The sequence below is a fragment of the Peromyscus eremicus genome, chromosome 22 (genome assembly GCF_949786415.1).
Source record: "Peromyscus eremicus chromosome 22, PerEre_H2_v1, whole genome shotgun sequence".
Classification (NCBI taxonomy): domain Eukaryota; kingdom Metazoa; phylum Chordata; class Mammalia; order Rodentia; family Cricetidae; genus Peromyscus; species Peromyscus eremicus.
In genome coordinates, this window is record NC_081437.1 from 10911566 (window position 1) to 10929091 (window position 17526).

The following is a 17526-nucleotide window of genomic DNA, read 5'->3' on the forward strand; positions in this document are numbered from 1 at the left end:
GAAGCAAAGCACCCATTCATGTAAAATGAAGATGGGGTTTTTTTGTTCTTTTAAATACATTTTTGAACAAAGCTACCCCTGGTGCAGAAACCCTTTGAGCAATGGCTCTTGCCAGTGCTTTTGTCTGTTAATGGCCATGCCAAAAAATTAAGGTTAGTTCAAATAATGCAGAAATATCTTAAATAGTAATCATAAAATTCCATTGTCAGTAGCTCCCTAGGTAAATGTGAATAGTCTGACCTTACTCTACAGTCTCCATAGTAACAGAGGTTGACAACTAGATGATAGCAGATTCAGCATTGTTTTTGATCTGCCTTTGATTCATCGCTCTTCTAGAAATGAGGACAGTATCGGCCGTTTCTCCTTGAATTATACTCTGATGAGACAGTCTCTGAAGTTATCACCTAACTGTAGAGAGTCTATAAACTGGGAGGAGAGTGGTTTTGAACGGGAAGTGGGAGTGTGCACGTAACTCAGGTTTACTGGAGCAGCTCGGATAGTCTTAAGAAATGGGTAAATGCTGAGCTACCAGTAATACAGAATAACAGTTTCTCTTAGGATCTAGATTTATTATTTTTGGATCATTCATAGTATAATATCCTTAAAATGTTAGGTATGTATTACATATTTGTGAGTTTTTATACTCCTGTGGAAATGAATGCGGCAGACCTATAGCCTGATAGGAATAGCTGCATCATTCAACAAGGCAGTTCTAAGCTTAGCTGAGGCAGGAGGACTTGGAAATGGAATGCTTCCTGGGCTACCACACATGACTCTGTCTCAAGGAGGAAGAAATAAATAAAAATGAAGGGACTGGAGAATTGACTAGCAGGTACACTTGTGGCTAAGCTTCCTAACCTGAGTTTGAACCTTGGAACCTCCATGGTAGAAAGAGAGCACTGACTTCCTAAGGCTGTCCTCTGACTTCCACAGACATGCTTCTACACACACATAAAGAAAGGCAGTTCTAGGATGAGTGAGTTAGCACACATTCAAGCTCCTAGCATTTGACAGGCAGAAGCAGGAGGATTGCAGCGAGTTCAAGGTCAGCCTGGACCATAGTATGATTTCTAGGCCAGCCAGCACCATGCAGTGAGACACATTGTGAAAAGATTTTAAACAGATAAAAATATTGAAAAGACAGTCCTACTTATCAATACAGCGATCTAATTGTGGCTGTTCATTTTTCTTATTTGGGGCTTTGACTCTGAGTTTGACATCATGATTTCAAATGCATTGTAAGACAGGAAGAACATTGAGATAGTATCAAAACCCACTTCCTTTTTATGTGCAAAAATATAGAGCTCTGACAGCAAAACTGATACTTTTAGTTGAAAATTGATAGAAACTCTTGATATGTATACCTTTCAGCCAAATAGGAACAGACTAGAACTCAGAAACTCAGTCCAGTATTGAATCTAGCTTATTGATTTATATGTAAAGTAGAGGAAAGTACTAGTTTGTAGTTTTGGTTTTTAGCTTTCAGACAGGAAACATGTTCAGAGAAGAGCTTAATGGAATTTCAAGTCAAGGTAAGGTGGAATAATGTCAGAAAAACTACTAGTAAAATCAACTATTTCTCATCCAAGTACTAACCAGGCCCGACCCTGCTTAGCTCCCGAGATCAGACGAGATCGGGCGCGTTCAGGGTGGCGGCGCACGCCTTTAATCCCAGCACTCGGGAGGCAGAGCCAGGCGGATCTCTGTGAGTTCGAGGCCTGCCTGGGCTACCAAGTGAGTTCCAGGAAAGGCGCAAAGCTACACAGAGAAACCCTGTCTCAAAAAACAAACAAACAAAAAAATCAACTGTCTCTCTTATTGTTTTATGGTCATAGCTAAGGGAAATTTCTGTTTTTCCCCCAAATGTTATAAATACTATAATATGAAACAGCTGCATGGATAATTGTTTTGTTTTCTTTTGTTTTCTTCCTTGGAGACAGGATCTCTTTATATAACCGTGGCTGTCCTGGAACTTATATAGACCAGACTAGCCTTGAACTGACAGATCCTCCTGCCTCTGCCTCCCAAGTGCTGGGATTTAAGATGCTGCATGGTTATAGTTTTTATCTTGTTATAAGGAAAAGTTGTGAGATTTGGTTTGCTTTTGCTATTTTTAAGGGAAAAAAAATGAGTTAGTAAAATACTCCTTTTCATTGTAAGGGATCCCTGTTTCCCAGAGCACATGACTGTTAGCATATATTCAAGACTTTTTTTTTTTTTTTTTAAATCAGTAATTTACTAACTGGAGTTAGAAAATACGGTAAATCCACCAGCCCTCTGGCATTTTTTTTTTATATGTGCTAAGTTAGTGAATGGGGAAGATTGGGTTCTCTTTCAAATGCATCCTAGAAACGAAACTTGTGACAAAGTTAACTTAGGTTGAAAGACTTCTGGGAGATGTTCTTGTTGATAGTGGCTGAGGTGAAGGTTTGGGCGCAGCCTGTGTTAAAGATGGCCGTACTATTAGGACTGAGGCTTTAAGGATAACCAGAAGCAAGGGAAAAAGCTTCTGTCTCCCAAGTGATAGAATTAAAGGCCTGTGCCACCAGGCCAGGCTTGATTTTTATTTAAACATTTCAAATGTATGTTTCAAATGTCCGTAAGTTGATAGTAATACTTTAAAAACTTATGCCAGTGGTAGTGGTGATGATGGTGCACACCTTTAATCCCAACACTTGGGAGGCAGAGGCAGGTGGATATCCATGAGTTTGAGACCAGCATGGTCTACAAAGCAAGTTCCAGGACAGCCAGGTGCTGTGGGATGGTCTGTATGTCAAGTGTGTTGCTGATTGGTCAGTAAATAAATCACTGATTGGCCATTGGCTAGGCAGGAAGTATAGGCGGGACAAGGAGAAGAATTCTGGGAAGTGGAAGGCTGAGAGGGAGACACTGCCAGCCGCCACAATGACAAGCCGCATGTGAAGATCCCGGTAAGCCACGAGCCATGTGGCAAGGTATAGATTTATAGAAATGGATTAATTTAAGCTGTAAGAACAGTTAGCAAGAAGCCTGCCATGGCCATACAGTTTGTAACCAATATTAGTCTCTGTGTTTACTTGGTCGGGTCTGAGCGGCTGTGGGGCTGGTGGGTGAGAGATTTGTCCTGACTGTGGGCCAGGCAGGAAAACTCTAGCTACAGTCAGGGTTACACAGAGAAACACTGTCTCAAAAACAGAACAAAACAAAACAAAACTTAGTTACTATATTGTTCCTGAAGCAGCAAATTACCACAAACTGTGTGGCTTAAGTAACACAAATTTGTTCTCTCACAGTTCTGAAAGCCACGAGTTTGTAAGCCCAAGAGTCAGCAAGGATGCTATCCCTCCAGAGGATTTCAGAGAGACTCTTCTGTTCCTTGCCTTTTCTGGCTTCCTGTGATGGCCAACTAACTTGCATTATGGCCACTTTATTCTAACCTGGCTTTTTCTTCACCTTCTCTAAATCTGTCTTCACTGTGTCTCTTATAAAAATACTTTGTTGTGTGGGATGTGATAACACACAACTTTAATACTAATGCTTGGGAGGCAGAGGCAGGCGGATCTCTCAGAGTTCAAGGCCAGCTAGGGCTGTAAATTGAGACCCTGTCTTGAAAAGTAAAAAATACGTTAAGACTGACTGGCATAATCTAGGTAATCTAATCATAAGATATTTAGCCCTTTCACCAATAAAGCAGTGTTCACAGGCTCTGAGAATTCGGACATTAGCACATGTTTTCAGTGGTCACCACTGTGAGCTACTCCAGGTACTTATTCATTGTTCTGAAAATAAGATTTAAATCTTGCCTTTGCTCCATACTAGCTTTGTATCTTTTCTCAAGCTGATTCAGTTTTTTTGAGAAGTAAATACAGGTAATGAGAACATACATAGCAGCCAATGTGTATCTTTGTACTGTTTTATTTGCACAGAAAAGAATGTAATGATGCAAACCTAGTTATTTAGATTTAGTTATCTCTGGAAATAGAATTTCAGGAGCTTGGAATAGAAAAGAGAACTTATACTTTTGTTAGAAGATAGAAGAGTTGATCAAAATCTTGTTAAATAAACCTAATATAGTTTTACGCACATAGAAAGACTTGCTTGCTATTACTAAATTGTAGAAGGGAATTTTAAGAGAGGTTTTTCAGCATGTGTTTAAGTCTCGTTTGCACTTTGAAGCATTTGAAAAGAAGAGTGTTTTAAGTTTCATAGATGATGAGACTAGAACTTACCATAATTTAAGCCCTTATTGATGGGTCCTATAATTTTCACCATATATTTGAGTTGACTTAGTGATAGTTTTGTGCTTTTGTTTGTTAGAAAAGACATTTACCTTAAGGAAGAACCTTCCAAGTAACATGTCAACATGTCTTGCTTTTTTTTTGGTTTTTTGAGACAGGGTTTCTCTGTGTAGTTTTGCACCTTTCCTGGAACTCACTTTGTAGCCCAGGCTGGCCTCGAACTCACAGAGATCCACCTGCCTCTGCCTCCCAAGTGCTGGGAATAAAGGCGTGCGCCACCACCGCCCGGCATGTCTTGCTTATTACAGATAGCTTCATTGTCTTTTTAAGACAATGAAGTATGATTCTTAGATTCTTTAGTAGGGTAGTTCTGAATGTTTGCTGTTTGTAACTAGGCAATTTTTAGAGGTAAGAAAATATATATTACAAAATTTTTACAAGGCTTTGGGAAAAAAAAAACACAGTTGATTATTAATAGTTTTACCTTGTATTTTCATATGTTCTCTGTCATATCATTGACCAAATAAAAAAGACATAACAACACATGCTGTCAGTTATATAGAGAAAGTGGAACCCTCTTGCATTCCTGCTAGAATTGTTATCACTTCGTGAACAGCACAGCAGTTTCTCAAGAAAATTAAGCACAGAGTTACCATAAGACCCTGCAGTTCCTTCTTGGATTGAACTCAAGAAATTGGAGAGCTGTGGATAATGAGGCGTGCAAACACGAATTTAGGTTCCCCAAATCCAAGGGCTTTTGTTTGTTTGATTTTTAATTTTTTTTTGTCATACCATACATTTTGATCATATTCTTTCCAATCCCCCAACTCTTCCTAGATCTTCCTGCCCCACCTACCCACCCTACTTCATGTTCACTACCCACCCCCCAAAAAAACCCAAGAGTAGACAAAAAAAAAGCAAAGGTCAGACAAACAAACAAACCCAATAAGACAGAACACACACACACACACACACACACACACACACACACACACACACGCAAAACAAACAAACAAAACATGGAGTCATGCAGGAGGGAGAGCAAGAAAGAATGTTTAAGAAGCTGAACCAAGCAGGTTGGTGCACACATACAATCCCAGAAGATTACCAGGAGTTAGACTACAGAATGAGAGCTAAGCTATAGTTGTAGGTCTGTTTCTCAAAAAACAAACAAACGAAAAACCAAAAACAAAAAGGAAAAAAAACAAAGAAAGCAGGAGCGCCAGGCAGTGGTGGCACACACCTTTAATCCCAGCACTTGGGCGGCAGAGGCAGGTGGATCTCTGTGAGTTCGAGGCCAGCCTGGTCTACAGAGCGAGATCCAGGACAGGCACCAAAACTACACAGAGAAACCCTGTCTCAAAAAACACAACAAAGAAAGACAGGGGCAACCCCACCTGAAAGTATATATACAGAAAGAGTGTTGTTCTCAATATTGTTCTTATTTGACAGTTGATGAATATAAACAAAATGTGAATGGATAGTTATTCAACCATGAAATGGAGTATTCCTGTCAGAATGTAAATGAATCTTCAAAAGATTGCACTATTGAAAAAAAATTCACTCACAGAACATTTTATTATTCCATCATATCAAACATAGAACCTTAGATAGATCCATAGAGACAAATAGTAGGTAGGTAATTGGCTAGGATTAGGGGCAAAGTAGAGGAGTAGAACAGTGGCCAGCCAACACATGTGCTCTTTGGGATGGGATGGTGAAAATTGATGGTGGTAATTGTTGCATAGTTTTGCAGATATGAATTGTACACTTTAAACAGGCAAATGACCTTAAATACTTTTATGTTTTATTTTATAGTTTGTCAACATCTAATACACATTGAGAATACATTTTCCTTCTGTTGCTCAGTCATTTCAAGATTTACCTAGCTCATTTTTCTTAAAACATATTCTATGTGTATGTGTACATGCTTACATTTGTTTATATATATACTACATAGGCCAGAAAGAAATATTAGATGACCTGGAACTGGGGTTCCATACAGGCAGTTGTGAGCCACCTGATGTGGGTGTTGGCAAACAGAGCAGTAAGCATTCTTAACTTCTGAGCCATCTCTATATTTAGCTCAATCTCTTTTTTTTTTTTTGTGGTAGATTATAGGTGCTTTTTTTAAAGCTGATTGTTATATCAGTTCCTTCCCATGTATATAAACATGATATTTATGAAGATAAGGATACAGAACCAAAGTTAAATTGTCTTACTATTAGGACATTTAAGAGTAAAGTGGTATGTTGTACTCTAGGCGTTGCTTATTTCACTATGTGTATTTCTTATTTTTGTGTCAGATATCTAGGAGCACATACTTAATGTGTCTTAAATCTTCATGGTCTTAACCATGCAATACCATTTTGCTATAAATGTTTTCAGGTCAAGTATTTAAAAAGAAAATATTAGGCAAAATGTATCCTTCAAGAGTCATCTCTAGGTTCTTTCCTCTCTTAAATTGAACTTCCTTGCTCTCACATGAGATGTCTGAACCAACAATTTTCGTCTTTTTCCTTAACTAACATAAGATGTATTCATTGAACTTGTAGAAGACATGAGTTTGGTTCCCAGCATCCACAATTGGGCTGTTCACAGTGCCTATAACTCCATCACTAGAGGATCTGATGCTCTGTTTTGGCTTCCATGGGCAATGTCCTCAGATGTGTACATATGTGTTTGTGATCATGCGTGCGTGCGTATGCACACACACACACACACACACACACACACATACACACACACACACACACACACACACCTTACTTTAAAATGGGGCTGGAGAGATGGCTCAATAGAGTCCTGGCTGCTCTTCCAGAGGACCCAGGTTTAATATCTATCACCCCCATGGCACCTCACAACTATCTGTAACCTCTTTCCAGGTGATGCCACACCCTCTTCTGGCCTCTGTGGGCAGTAGACATTGCATGGATGTAAAAAATAAAATTTTAAATGTGCTCACATAATGTTAAAGTTTATAGAGCATAAGCATGGGCCTGCCATGACTTCAGTGTAGTCAGTTTCCAGCTATGCAAAGCAGATGTGGATGGCATAGGAAGTGGTTGTTTCCAGTAGAGAAGTCTTCAAAACCCCTCTTGAACAGATAAACCTAAAACTTGGGGCATGAGGGAAGGAATGACAGGGTGAAAACAATGCAAGAATTTTCAAGTAGAAATGGCCTTATTGTCTTCAGTTTAAACTTTTCATAACTTCCCACCATGTTGTTGTCGTTATTCATTTTCAAGTTTACCGTAGGACCACAGATACTACAGTTCTAATTTGATAACATGATTTACATGACTTCCGGCTTCTTTAATCACTTCTCATATATTTAACAATGAGAAGTAATCTATACTAATACTCGCCCCTTCCCCGTCCTATCATCCTGCACTAGAACTTTCTGAGGAAATAAACTGAAAAGGGAGACTGTTTGCAGGACAACTCCAAAGAGAAGATCCTTTCCTAAAGTGTTTGGTCACAGTTGTTAACAGGTAGCAGCATATGATCTGGGGAAGGAGTGGTGCCTGATAACAACTCTGATAACAAATGTTTCCTTGTCAATTTTTCCCTAGTATCATCTAGACTGTCACAGCCATCCTCTCCCCAGTCAGGCTGCCCATCACCTACCATTCCAGCAAGTAAAGTCATTTCTCCATCACAGAAGCACAGCAAAAAGGCATTGAAGCAGGTAAGCATTAAGTCTCTGTTTATCAGAAGAATAATCTAATTAAAAATAATTAGGAAAGCTGGGCTGTGGTGGCACATGCCTGTAATCTCAGCATTCAGGAGACAGACAGGTGGATCTCTGTGAGTTTGAGACCGGCCTGGTCTACAGAATGAGTTCCAGGACAGCCAGGGCTACACAGAAAACCTGTCTAGAAAAAAAAACCAAAACAAATAATTAATAATAATAATAATAATAATAATAATAATAATGAGAGCTACATGGTGTTTCACGCCTTTAGTTCTGTTGTGTAATAGACAATGATGTATCGAGGTCCTTTTTCAATAAAACACTTCATCAAATCTTCTGTTAATTACTGAAAATTTATTGAAAGCTTTTAGATTCATGTCTTTACAGGGTAAATGTCCATAATCTGCTAATTTGCTGTTAGTAATTTTTGTACTCTGTATGTATCACCCATTGTATGTAGGGTTTAAAATGGTTTTGAAGACCCAGATTTTTTCCTAGTTTGCTAAGGTATGTGTTCTGAATCATGAATAGGTGTTTACATTTTCAGAGATTTTCTTATGTGTGTCTGGTTGTTTTGGGGGTACTGAGGATGAAACTCATCACTCATTGAGCAAATACTTCTCACACTGAGCCACATTCCCGATCCTCAGGTTTGTTTGCTTTGGAGCTTATTGTAATGATCAGGTAGATTTTTTACTTTTAATCTAATATATAGAATCATATTGCTAGATTTCCTAATATTGCACTAATTGTAAGAATGGAATAGAACCTATGTGTTTATTCTTTACATAGCTTGTGCAAATTTTTTTTTTTTAATTTTAGTTTTTAAGCCGGCTGTGGTGGCACATGCCTTTAAGAACACTCCAGGGGCAGGCACATCTCTGTGAATTTGAGGCCAGCCTGGACTACAAAGTGAATTCCAGGACAGCTAGGGCTGTTACACAGAGAGACCCTGTCTGAAAAAACCATAAATAAATAATAACTGAGTTTCTAGTCAGCTGTGTTTTGTAGCACACATCTGTAATCCTGTTACATTGGAGGCTGAGGTCGGGAGGGAAGAGCTTGAAACCATCACGGATTGTACAAGTAGCAAGACTCTGTCTTGCAGTATCCTTCTATTGTAGTGCAGTTTTGAAATACAGCATAACATAAACTGTGGAGTTGTTTATTTTATTCTAGATTTGGGGAGAAAGTTGTAGAAATTATCTTTACTCCCTAGGTTGAATAAATAGTACGTAAGAATCATTTTCCTTGAATTATACTGTTCTTTGTTGTTATTATATTAGTCAATTGATTTGTCTCCTTTTGCATCAATTTTGGGGATTTTTTCTTAGAAAATGGTCCATTTCTGTGCCAGTAAAGTTGCTCAGCCGGTAAAAGCACTTACCCCCAAACCTGAAACCCTGAGTTGATTCCTGGAACTCACATGATGGAAAAGAAAACTACCTCCTTGGCATTGTTTCTTACTTCCATATACATGTCCCCCCCAACTCCATAATATAATAAATACATAAATGTATGTTAAAAAAGAAGTAAATATTGTTTTTACCTGATTTATTGCATGTACTGCTGTAAAGATATATAATGTTTTGTTTTTCATTTGTCCTTGTTCATTTATTTGTTCCCAGTGTTAATTGCCAGTTGAATTTTCTGTTTTATTGGAATTTTCAAAGAGCTGGCTTTGGATTGTTTTTGTTTCGAGATAACACCTTGCTGTGTTGTTTGGATTGGCTCAATATGTATTCCAGGCTGTCCCCCCCCCCTTCTTTTTCTTTATTTTTCATTCTTGAAATGCTTTGTCTGGTAGCATAGTCACATAATCCCAGTACTCAGGAGGCTGAAACAGGAGGGTTCTAATTTCAAGGCAGCCTGGGTTATATAGCAGCTTCTTCCAAGAAGAATCAATAAATACAAACTGACAAGTAATTAGGAAAACATTAAATAACATAATTTTAGTTTCATAATTTGCTATGAACTAAGAGATTGTATTATATCGAGAATTGACAAGTAAGGTGACAATGGCTACTCATATACTGATGCAGTGTAGTAAAAAACAATCATTAAATAGAAATGATTGAATATAGGACCTTGTGCGTGCTAGGCAAGTACTCTGTCCCTGAGCTATATACCCAGCCACTATAGCTCTATTGGAGAAAATTTTATAATATCTATTAAATTTTAAATGTTCATGCTTCATGAACATGTGATTAAACAGTTTAGTGCTTATGTTAAGAAAGATACACAGAAAAATATTAGCATAACAATTTATTAATAGTAAGAAATAGCAAACGGCCTAACTTTTACATAAATTTTATCATATAATTTGTATATATTGCATATATTTGTTACTCATATGTGTCTAAGATAAATCATTTCGGGGACTGTATAAACATTTGTGAAAGATGGACAGTTGTAGAGGGTTAGAAGCTTATGCTGTAAAAGGTTGTGCTATGCAGTTAAGAGATGAAGAAATAACCAAAAATATACTGCTCTCACAGAACACCCAGTTTTAGTTCCCAGAAACTGCACTGGCTGACAATTGCTTGTCATTTTAGCTCCAGGGAAGTCATAGTTCTCTTCTGATCTTAATAGGTGCTGTAGTCATGTGCACAAATGCATACATTACCTATAACTAAAAACAAAAATAAAGGGTTTGAAGATATGGCTCATTGATTAAGAGTGCTTTTTCTTCTCACAGAAGACCTAGGTTTCCAACACCTACATCAGATCACTTACAGTTTAGCTCCAATTCCAGGGGTCTGATTCCTTTTTGCCTCTACAGACACCTGCACACACATAGCATATACTTAAGATACACATATAAAATTAAATAATTAAATCTTAAAATGTTTTAGGGTCTAGAGAGATGCTCAAGGGTTCAAAGCACTGGCTGATCTTTGTTGAAAGCCAGTAGAATATATCAAAGATGAGGGCAGAATATAAGGACTTGAAGGATACAGTTAAGCGGTTGGAACATCCAGGCACTGGCAAGGATAAGTTAATAAGAAACTAGCATTCAAGATGATTGTAACTCTCTGAAAGCAGAGAATCAATGAACTGTGTATAGAAGAAATTCATGATAAAGGCATAAAAAATATCTCCAGGAAAATCATAATGGAAAATAATCTGTGAAAAGAGATATCCACTCAGATACAGGCAGCATTTAGAACAGTAAACAAAGGAGAACCTGCCCATATCATTAACTGTCAAAACATTAAATATACAGAACAAAGAAAGTGTCTTGAAAGCTGCAGGGAAAAACATCAGTTTGCCTGAAAGAGTAAATCCATCAATATTACTCCAATACTGAAAACAGACACAGAAAAACATACATGCACACGCAGAAGGATGTGTGGGTTGGTGGGGGTGTTATATAGACAGTCTTCCTGGTGAACATACATACAAACATTTTCAATAAAATACTCGCAGGCCATATTCAAGAACATAGCAAGGGTTGTAGATGTAACTCACTTGGCAGAGTGCTTACCTAATATACATGAAGCCTGGTATTGCATCTCGTAAAACTTAAAACTGCAAGACGGTGGCACACACCTGTAATCCCCGCACATAGGACATGAAGGTAGGAGAAGCAGTTCAGTCACCCTCAGGCTTATAGCCAGCTTATTATACATAAGACTGTGTGACCGTGAAAATTTGTGTAAAACATCAGCTACAGGGTTGCTTCATAATACACAAATTAACAAGTCTAATACATCACATAAATGCACCCTAGTGTAGAAATTAAGCATCCCAATGTATGTAGAAAGGACTTCTGACAAAATTTGACATTTGTTCCATAGTGTTGAATTCACGAGGCTCTGAATGGAAGGAAAGTGCCTCCACATAATAATGGTTATATACTATAAATATACTCTAGTATTATACAAAGTGTGAAAAAATTCAAAATATTTCCACTAAACTCAGATACAAGTATGTCTACCCTCTCTACCTTTAATTAGTATAGTACTTAAACTCTCTTTTAAAACAGCAATAAAATGTAAAATCTGTAAAAACCTTAAAACCAGTAAACATCTTAAAACATGTAAGAAAGAGCTGGGCGTTGGTGGTGCCTGCCTTTAATCCTAGCACTGGGAGGCAGAGGCAGATGGATCTCTGTAAGTGAATTCCAGGATAGCCTCCAAAGCTACACAGAGAAACTGTCTCGTGGGAAAAAAAAAAAAAAAAGAAAGAAAATTAAGACTTCAACATCTAAAAAAGGAATTGAAGATGCTAGAAAATGGATAGATATCTATTGTGAATGATGGTGCTACCAGATGAAATAAATATATATGTTCAGTATAAGTTCGGTACAGTCTCCACAAAAATTTCATGTGCCTTCTTACAGAACTAGAAAACAACTTTAAAATTTATATGGAGACGTAATACCTGAATATGAAGAGCCAAAGCAATCCTAGGCGATAAGAATGCTGGGAGCATTACTGTACTCGATTTCAAGTTGTACTACAGAGCCATTGTAACAAAACCATGACACTGACATACATACAGATCAATGCAACTGAATAGAGGACATGCAATGTAAATCCACAGCGGAGAAGAGGCAACCTCTTAACAGATGATTCTGGGCAAACTACTTATCCATGTGTAGAAGAACAAAATTAGATCCCTTTCAGAAATACTAACTCCCAATGGATGGAAAGACCCTAATATAAAACCTGAAACATTTAGAAGAACAAGGAGAAACAGTTCCAGGGCATATGCAAGGACTTTCTGAAATCAGTAGAGGTTTCTCAAAAGATTTAAATTGGGAGGCTAGAACGATGATTCAGCAGTTAGGAATACTGGCTACTCTTGCAGAGGACTGAGATTCGATCCCCTGAACCCAAACTGGCTAACCACTGCTTGTCAGTCCAGTTCCAGAGGGATCTAATGCACTCTCTGGCCTCCACAGACACAAGTACACAGACACATGCAGACCAAACACCCATACTCATAGAATAAAAATAAACCTATAACCCAGCTAAGTAGCTTGGTATCAGTTCTGTGACACTCTCTCCCCCAGGGGGAAAAAAGCGCTGTGTGAACAGCTTAAGGGAGGAACAGTTTGTTCTGGTTTTCATTTACATGCCTGTCATGAGAGGTCTGCCTTGATGTCAAAGACATGAGGCAGCTGCTCTCACCTACGTTGTGGAGGGTCTTCTCAAAGTAGTGAACCCAGTCTAGAAATCCTCACGGACTTGTCCCGCATTTGTCTCCTAGAGGAGACTAGATGCTGTCACCTTGACGGTGTTAATGTCACAGATCCCGAGGACTCTGGCGGGAACACCTGCATCCAGTGTTGATTGCAGCCGCATTCCCAATAATAAAGTTGTGGAATCCACCCAGGTGTCCCAACTGGATAAACAGTGTATATACAATGTCATTTGTTTTTGGCCATACAAAGAACAAACTTAAAGCATTTGCAGAAACATGGATGATAAATAAATGGATTAATCTAGTCCATGAAAAGCAAATACTAGTTTTTCTCTCATTTTTTGGTGCTTAGGCTGTATATAGACATATAATACCAAGGTTATACATATAACATGTGAACAGACACAAAACTGTCCAGGGTGCTAAGAAAAGATATGAAGTAAAATACACTTTATCTACAGTACATACTTACATGAAAATATCCTTAGTTGTATAATGCCTATACATGATAAAAAATACTTTTAAATCCTAAGGGCCAATGAGATAAATCACTGGATAGAGATACTGCCAAGCCCAGTGACCTGAGTTTTGTCCTTTGGACCCACATGATGAAGAACACCAGCTCCAGCAAGTTAGCCTCTGACTGCTACACTCATGCCCCTGTGCATATTCTTAGAGAAGTTTTACTACAGTATGTAGATAATAGTGCTGTTCTCAAAATGCACAAAAGTAGTGCTATATTTAGTAGAAGTGTGTATGAAGAAGTTTAATAAGTAAAAATAAATTGACCAGTGCAGTTGGATTGCACATTAAAACTTAAGTGATAGTCAAAAAAGAATTTGGCTTTGAATTTAAATTAATAATTTTTAAAAATGTATTTTTTGTTTTTTCTGAAGGATTAGAACTCATAATTTTAATTTTTTGAGATTGACTGTTATTGTATCGTGTTGGCTGCCCTGAAACTCAAAGATTTTGAGTTTCTGCCTCCGCCTCCTGAAAACTATGATTAAAGATGTGGGCCACCATTCCTGGCCCCGAGTCCACAAACATTTTAAAAAATGTGAATTTCAAAGTATTTAAAAGTTGTTTTATTGAAAATTGTTTGTAGGACAGGCATAGTGTCACACACAGAGCTGCTATGTTGGTGTTGGGAACTGAACCTGCATCCTCTGCAAGAATCATCTCCTCCGCCCTTTTTATCTGTGCGTGCGTGCGTGCGTGCGTGCGTGCGTGCGTGCGTGTGTGTGTGTGTGTGTTGTGTGTGTGTGTGTGTGTCTTTGCACACACATGTATCCACATGGGGGTCAGAGAACAACTTTTGGGAGTCACTTCTCTTCTTCCACGGTACGGGTCCTAAGGATCCACCTCTGACCCACTGAGCCATCTCCCAGACCCTCTTTCTTTTTAAATGGTCACTCTAAATAATATCGTGTTAACTCTGTTAATTAAGAACCTCTTAGAAATAAAAATGAGCTAAAATGGCCAGAAGGAACTAACTGCTGTTGTTAGAACCTACACTGCTGTGTCCTTTGCTCTCTGTTTATTTCATTGCTGTAAGTAGCTAAGACTTTATCATTTGGGCAAGTCTCTTCACTCTTACTCAAGGTAATACAAATACTTATTAAACTGTAACACCTGTGAAGCATAAATAATACAGATAATTGCTCTTTTCCATAGAATCAATGCTTAGAATTCTGTTTTCAGAAATGATAAAAGTGTGTAATTCTCAATTAGAAGATTGTAAATCCCTTGCCTTGCTGCTGATTTTTAAGTTCTGAAGAAAATCTAATGATTTTTCCTTACAGCTGTATATAATGGAATAATCTTGTCCTCCCAAAGTACCCAAATTCCATAGGTCCTATAGGCTTGTGTCAGTTTTGTTAAATTTAGGCTTTTGTTTGTGTTGAATAGATGTCAGAGTAGTTCTCGCCATAAGAGATGTCCCTCACTGAAAACCAGCTTGTTTCTTACTACCAGTTTTTCTTTATAGGCCCTGAAGCAACAACAGCAGCAGCAGCAGCAGCAGCAGCAGCAGCAATGCAGGCCAAGCATGTCCATCTCCAATCAACACCTCTCTATCAAGACTGTCAAAGCAGCTGGGGACCCTCTCCCTGCCAAACCTGGTAGGCAGTTGACTCGTCTTCTCTCCCAGTGGAAGTGTCTTTTTACCAGCATATTTGTGCTTTTGATGCTGTCAATTTTTATACTGTATTGTTTATTTTTAAATTACTATTTTACTAGCATAATCTTTCTGCTGCCACAAAACTGATAAAAATCTTAGGATAGGACTGGATGGTGGTGGCACACGCCTTTAATCCCTGCACTGAGAGGCAGAGGCAAGCAGATTTATGACTTCAAGGCCAGCCTAGTCTACAGAACTAGCTCTAGGATAGCCAAGGCTACACAGAGAAACCCAGTCTCAAAAAACAAAACAACAACAACAAAAAACACACCCCAAAAATTCTAAGATAAATAGGAAATATTTTCATATAAAATTATTGTATACTTGATTAAAAGTGCAGGAGTGAGATTTGGAAGCCTATATTCACTAACCTTATAAATCTGTTGTTTCCAAGGTCAAGGTGAACTCTGTCTCTGTGTGTATATGTAGGCAGGTACGTGTGTGTACATGCTTGTTGAGGTCAGAGGATAGCCTCATGTCATTTTCCTGTACCATCTATCTTCTGGTGGTCTTGTTTTTTGTGTCATTTTGGACAGGGTCTCTCACTGGCCTGGGACTTGTGGTTTAGGCTAAACTGGCTGACCAGCAAACCTCAAGAATCTTCCTGTCTCCACTTCTTGGCGCTGGCATTTCAAGTGTGCTGTGCTTATTTTGGCTCTTTATGTGGTGTCTGAGGATCAAACATAGGTCCTTATGCAAACTTAGGGAACAAGTACTTTTTGGACTTAGCCATTATGCAGCCCTAAAGTGAACTCTTTCCCAATGCCGGCATTTAAAATAATGAAGATGGGTCTGGAGAAATGGCTCAGTCATGAAGAACATGTACTGACCGGATTCCATCTTCTGGTACCTGTGGACAATGGGCATACAGTTGGGGCAATAATATACATGTAGACAACACGCTCGTACACATAAAAACAAAATAAATTTTAAAATAAAAAGCAAAAAATGAAGTATGGGGCTTTCTAAAAATATATACTCTTTAGTTTACATTGGATATGTTTACATGGACTTTGTGTATTTGTTGTTACTTCTTTGTTTTTTATTTTATTTTGCCACAGACTTTTTTTTTTTTTTTTGAGACAGGGTCTCTGTGTAGCTTTTGCGTCTTTCCTGGAACTCACTCTGTAGCCCAGGCTGGCCTTGAACTCAAAGAGATCCACCTGGTTCTGCCTCGCAGACTTTGTTTTGTATTATATAGTTCAATTGAATGCCATAAGCTGATTCTAGGGACTGCCATCAAAGTCAAAGGTCTGAGTCTTACAAATCTTTTCATTCTTTTTAATATTTGCCATTGGAGATAATAATGTAAGAGGAAATGTAAGGGATTTTATTTTACAAAGTATTCAAGAAGCCTACATTTCTTCATTTATAACTTCTGTAGTTACCATGGAATAATGGTTTGACTTGAATAATGGTTTGATATTTTTTAAATTTAATTTATTTATTTAAAAGGTTTTCTGTTCACTTTATATACCAACCACAGATCTCCCTCTCCTCCCTCTTCCCACACCCCAGCCTTTTCCTCCAACCTACCCCCCAGTCTCACCTCTTCCAAGGCAAGGTCTCTCATAGGGAGTTAGCAGAGCCTGGTACATTCAGTTGAGTCAGGACCAAGACCCACATCCCTGCATCAAGGCAGCATTAAGTGTTCCACCATAGGCACTGGACTCCATAAAACCAGCTCATGCACCAGGGACAGATCCCAATCCCATTGCCTGGGGACCCCCTAAAGAGTTCAAGCTAAACAACTGTCTCATGTGTCCCTTTGTCCTAATCCAGTGCCATGGGGGTTCTATAGCTTTCGGTCCACAGTTTATGCGTGTCCACTGGTTTGGCTGGCCATCTCTGTATATTTTCCCATTATCATCTCGATGCCCCTTGCTCATAGAATCTCTCCTCTCTTTCATCGATTGGGCTTCTGGAGCTTATCCTGGTGCCCGGTGGTGGATCTCTGCATCTGTTTTCATCAGTCTCTAGATTAGGGCTCTATGATGACATTTAGGGTATTCATCCATGCAATCACCAGAGTAGGCCAGTTCAGGCACCCTCTAGAGTATTGTCGGTAGTCTAAGGTGGGATCATCTTTGTGGATTCCTGGGAACTTCCCTAGCACTTTGTTTCTGCATATTCCTATGATGTCTTCATTTGTCATGATCTCTATTTCCTTATTCTCCCACTTGGTTTCTGTTCCAGTTCAACCCTCCTGTTCCCCTATGTTCTCGTCCCCCATCCCTTGCCCTCCATTACCCCTTCTCGCCCCCAGTTTGCTCATGTAG

General features: G+C 38.7%; 1 protein-coding gene across 1 annotated transcript in view; it reads left to right on the forward strand.

The window, feature by feature from the left end:
- The window catches only part of LOC131897739 (probable serine/threonine-protein kinase samkC), a 47075-nt gene extending 30771 nt beyond the window's left edge, over window positions 1–16304 (forward strand). Inside the window, exons 3-4 of the mRNA XM_059248728.1 lie at window positions 7793–7908; window positions 15056–16304. Coding sequence (XP_059104711.1) covers window positions 7793–7908; window positions 15056–15334 — 395 coding nt within the window. The 3' untranslated portion in view covers window positions 15335–16304. The remainder of the gene's footprint in view (window positions 1–7792; window positions 7909–15055) is intronic.
- Window positions 16305–17526: the final 1222 nt, after the last annotated feature.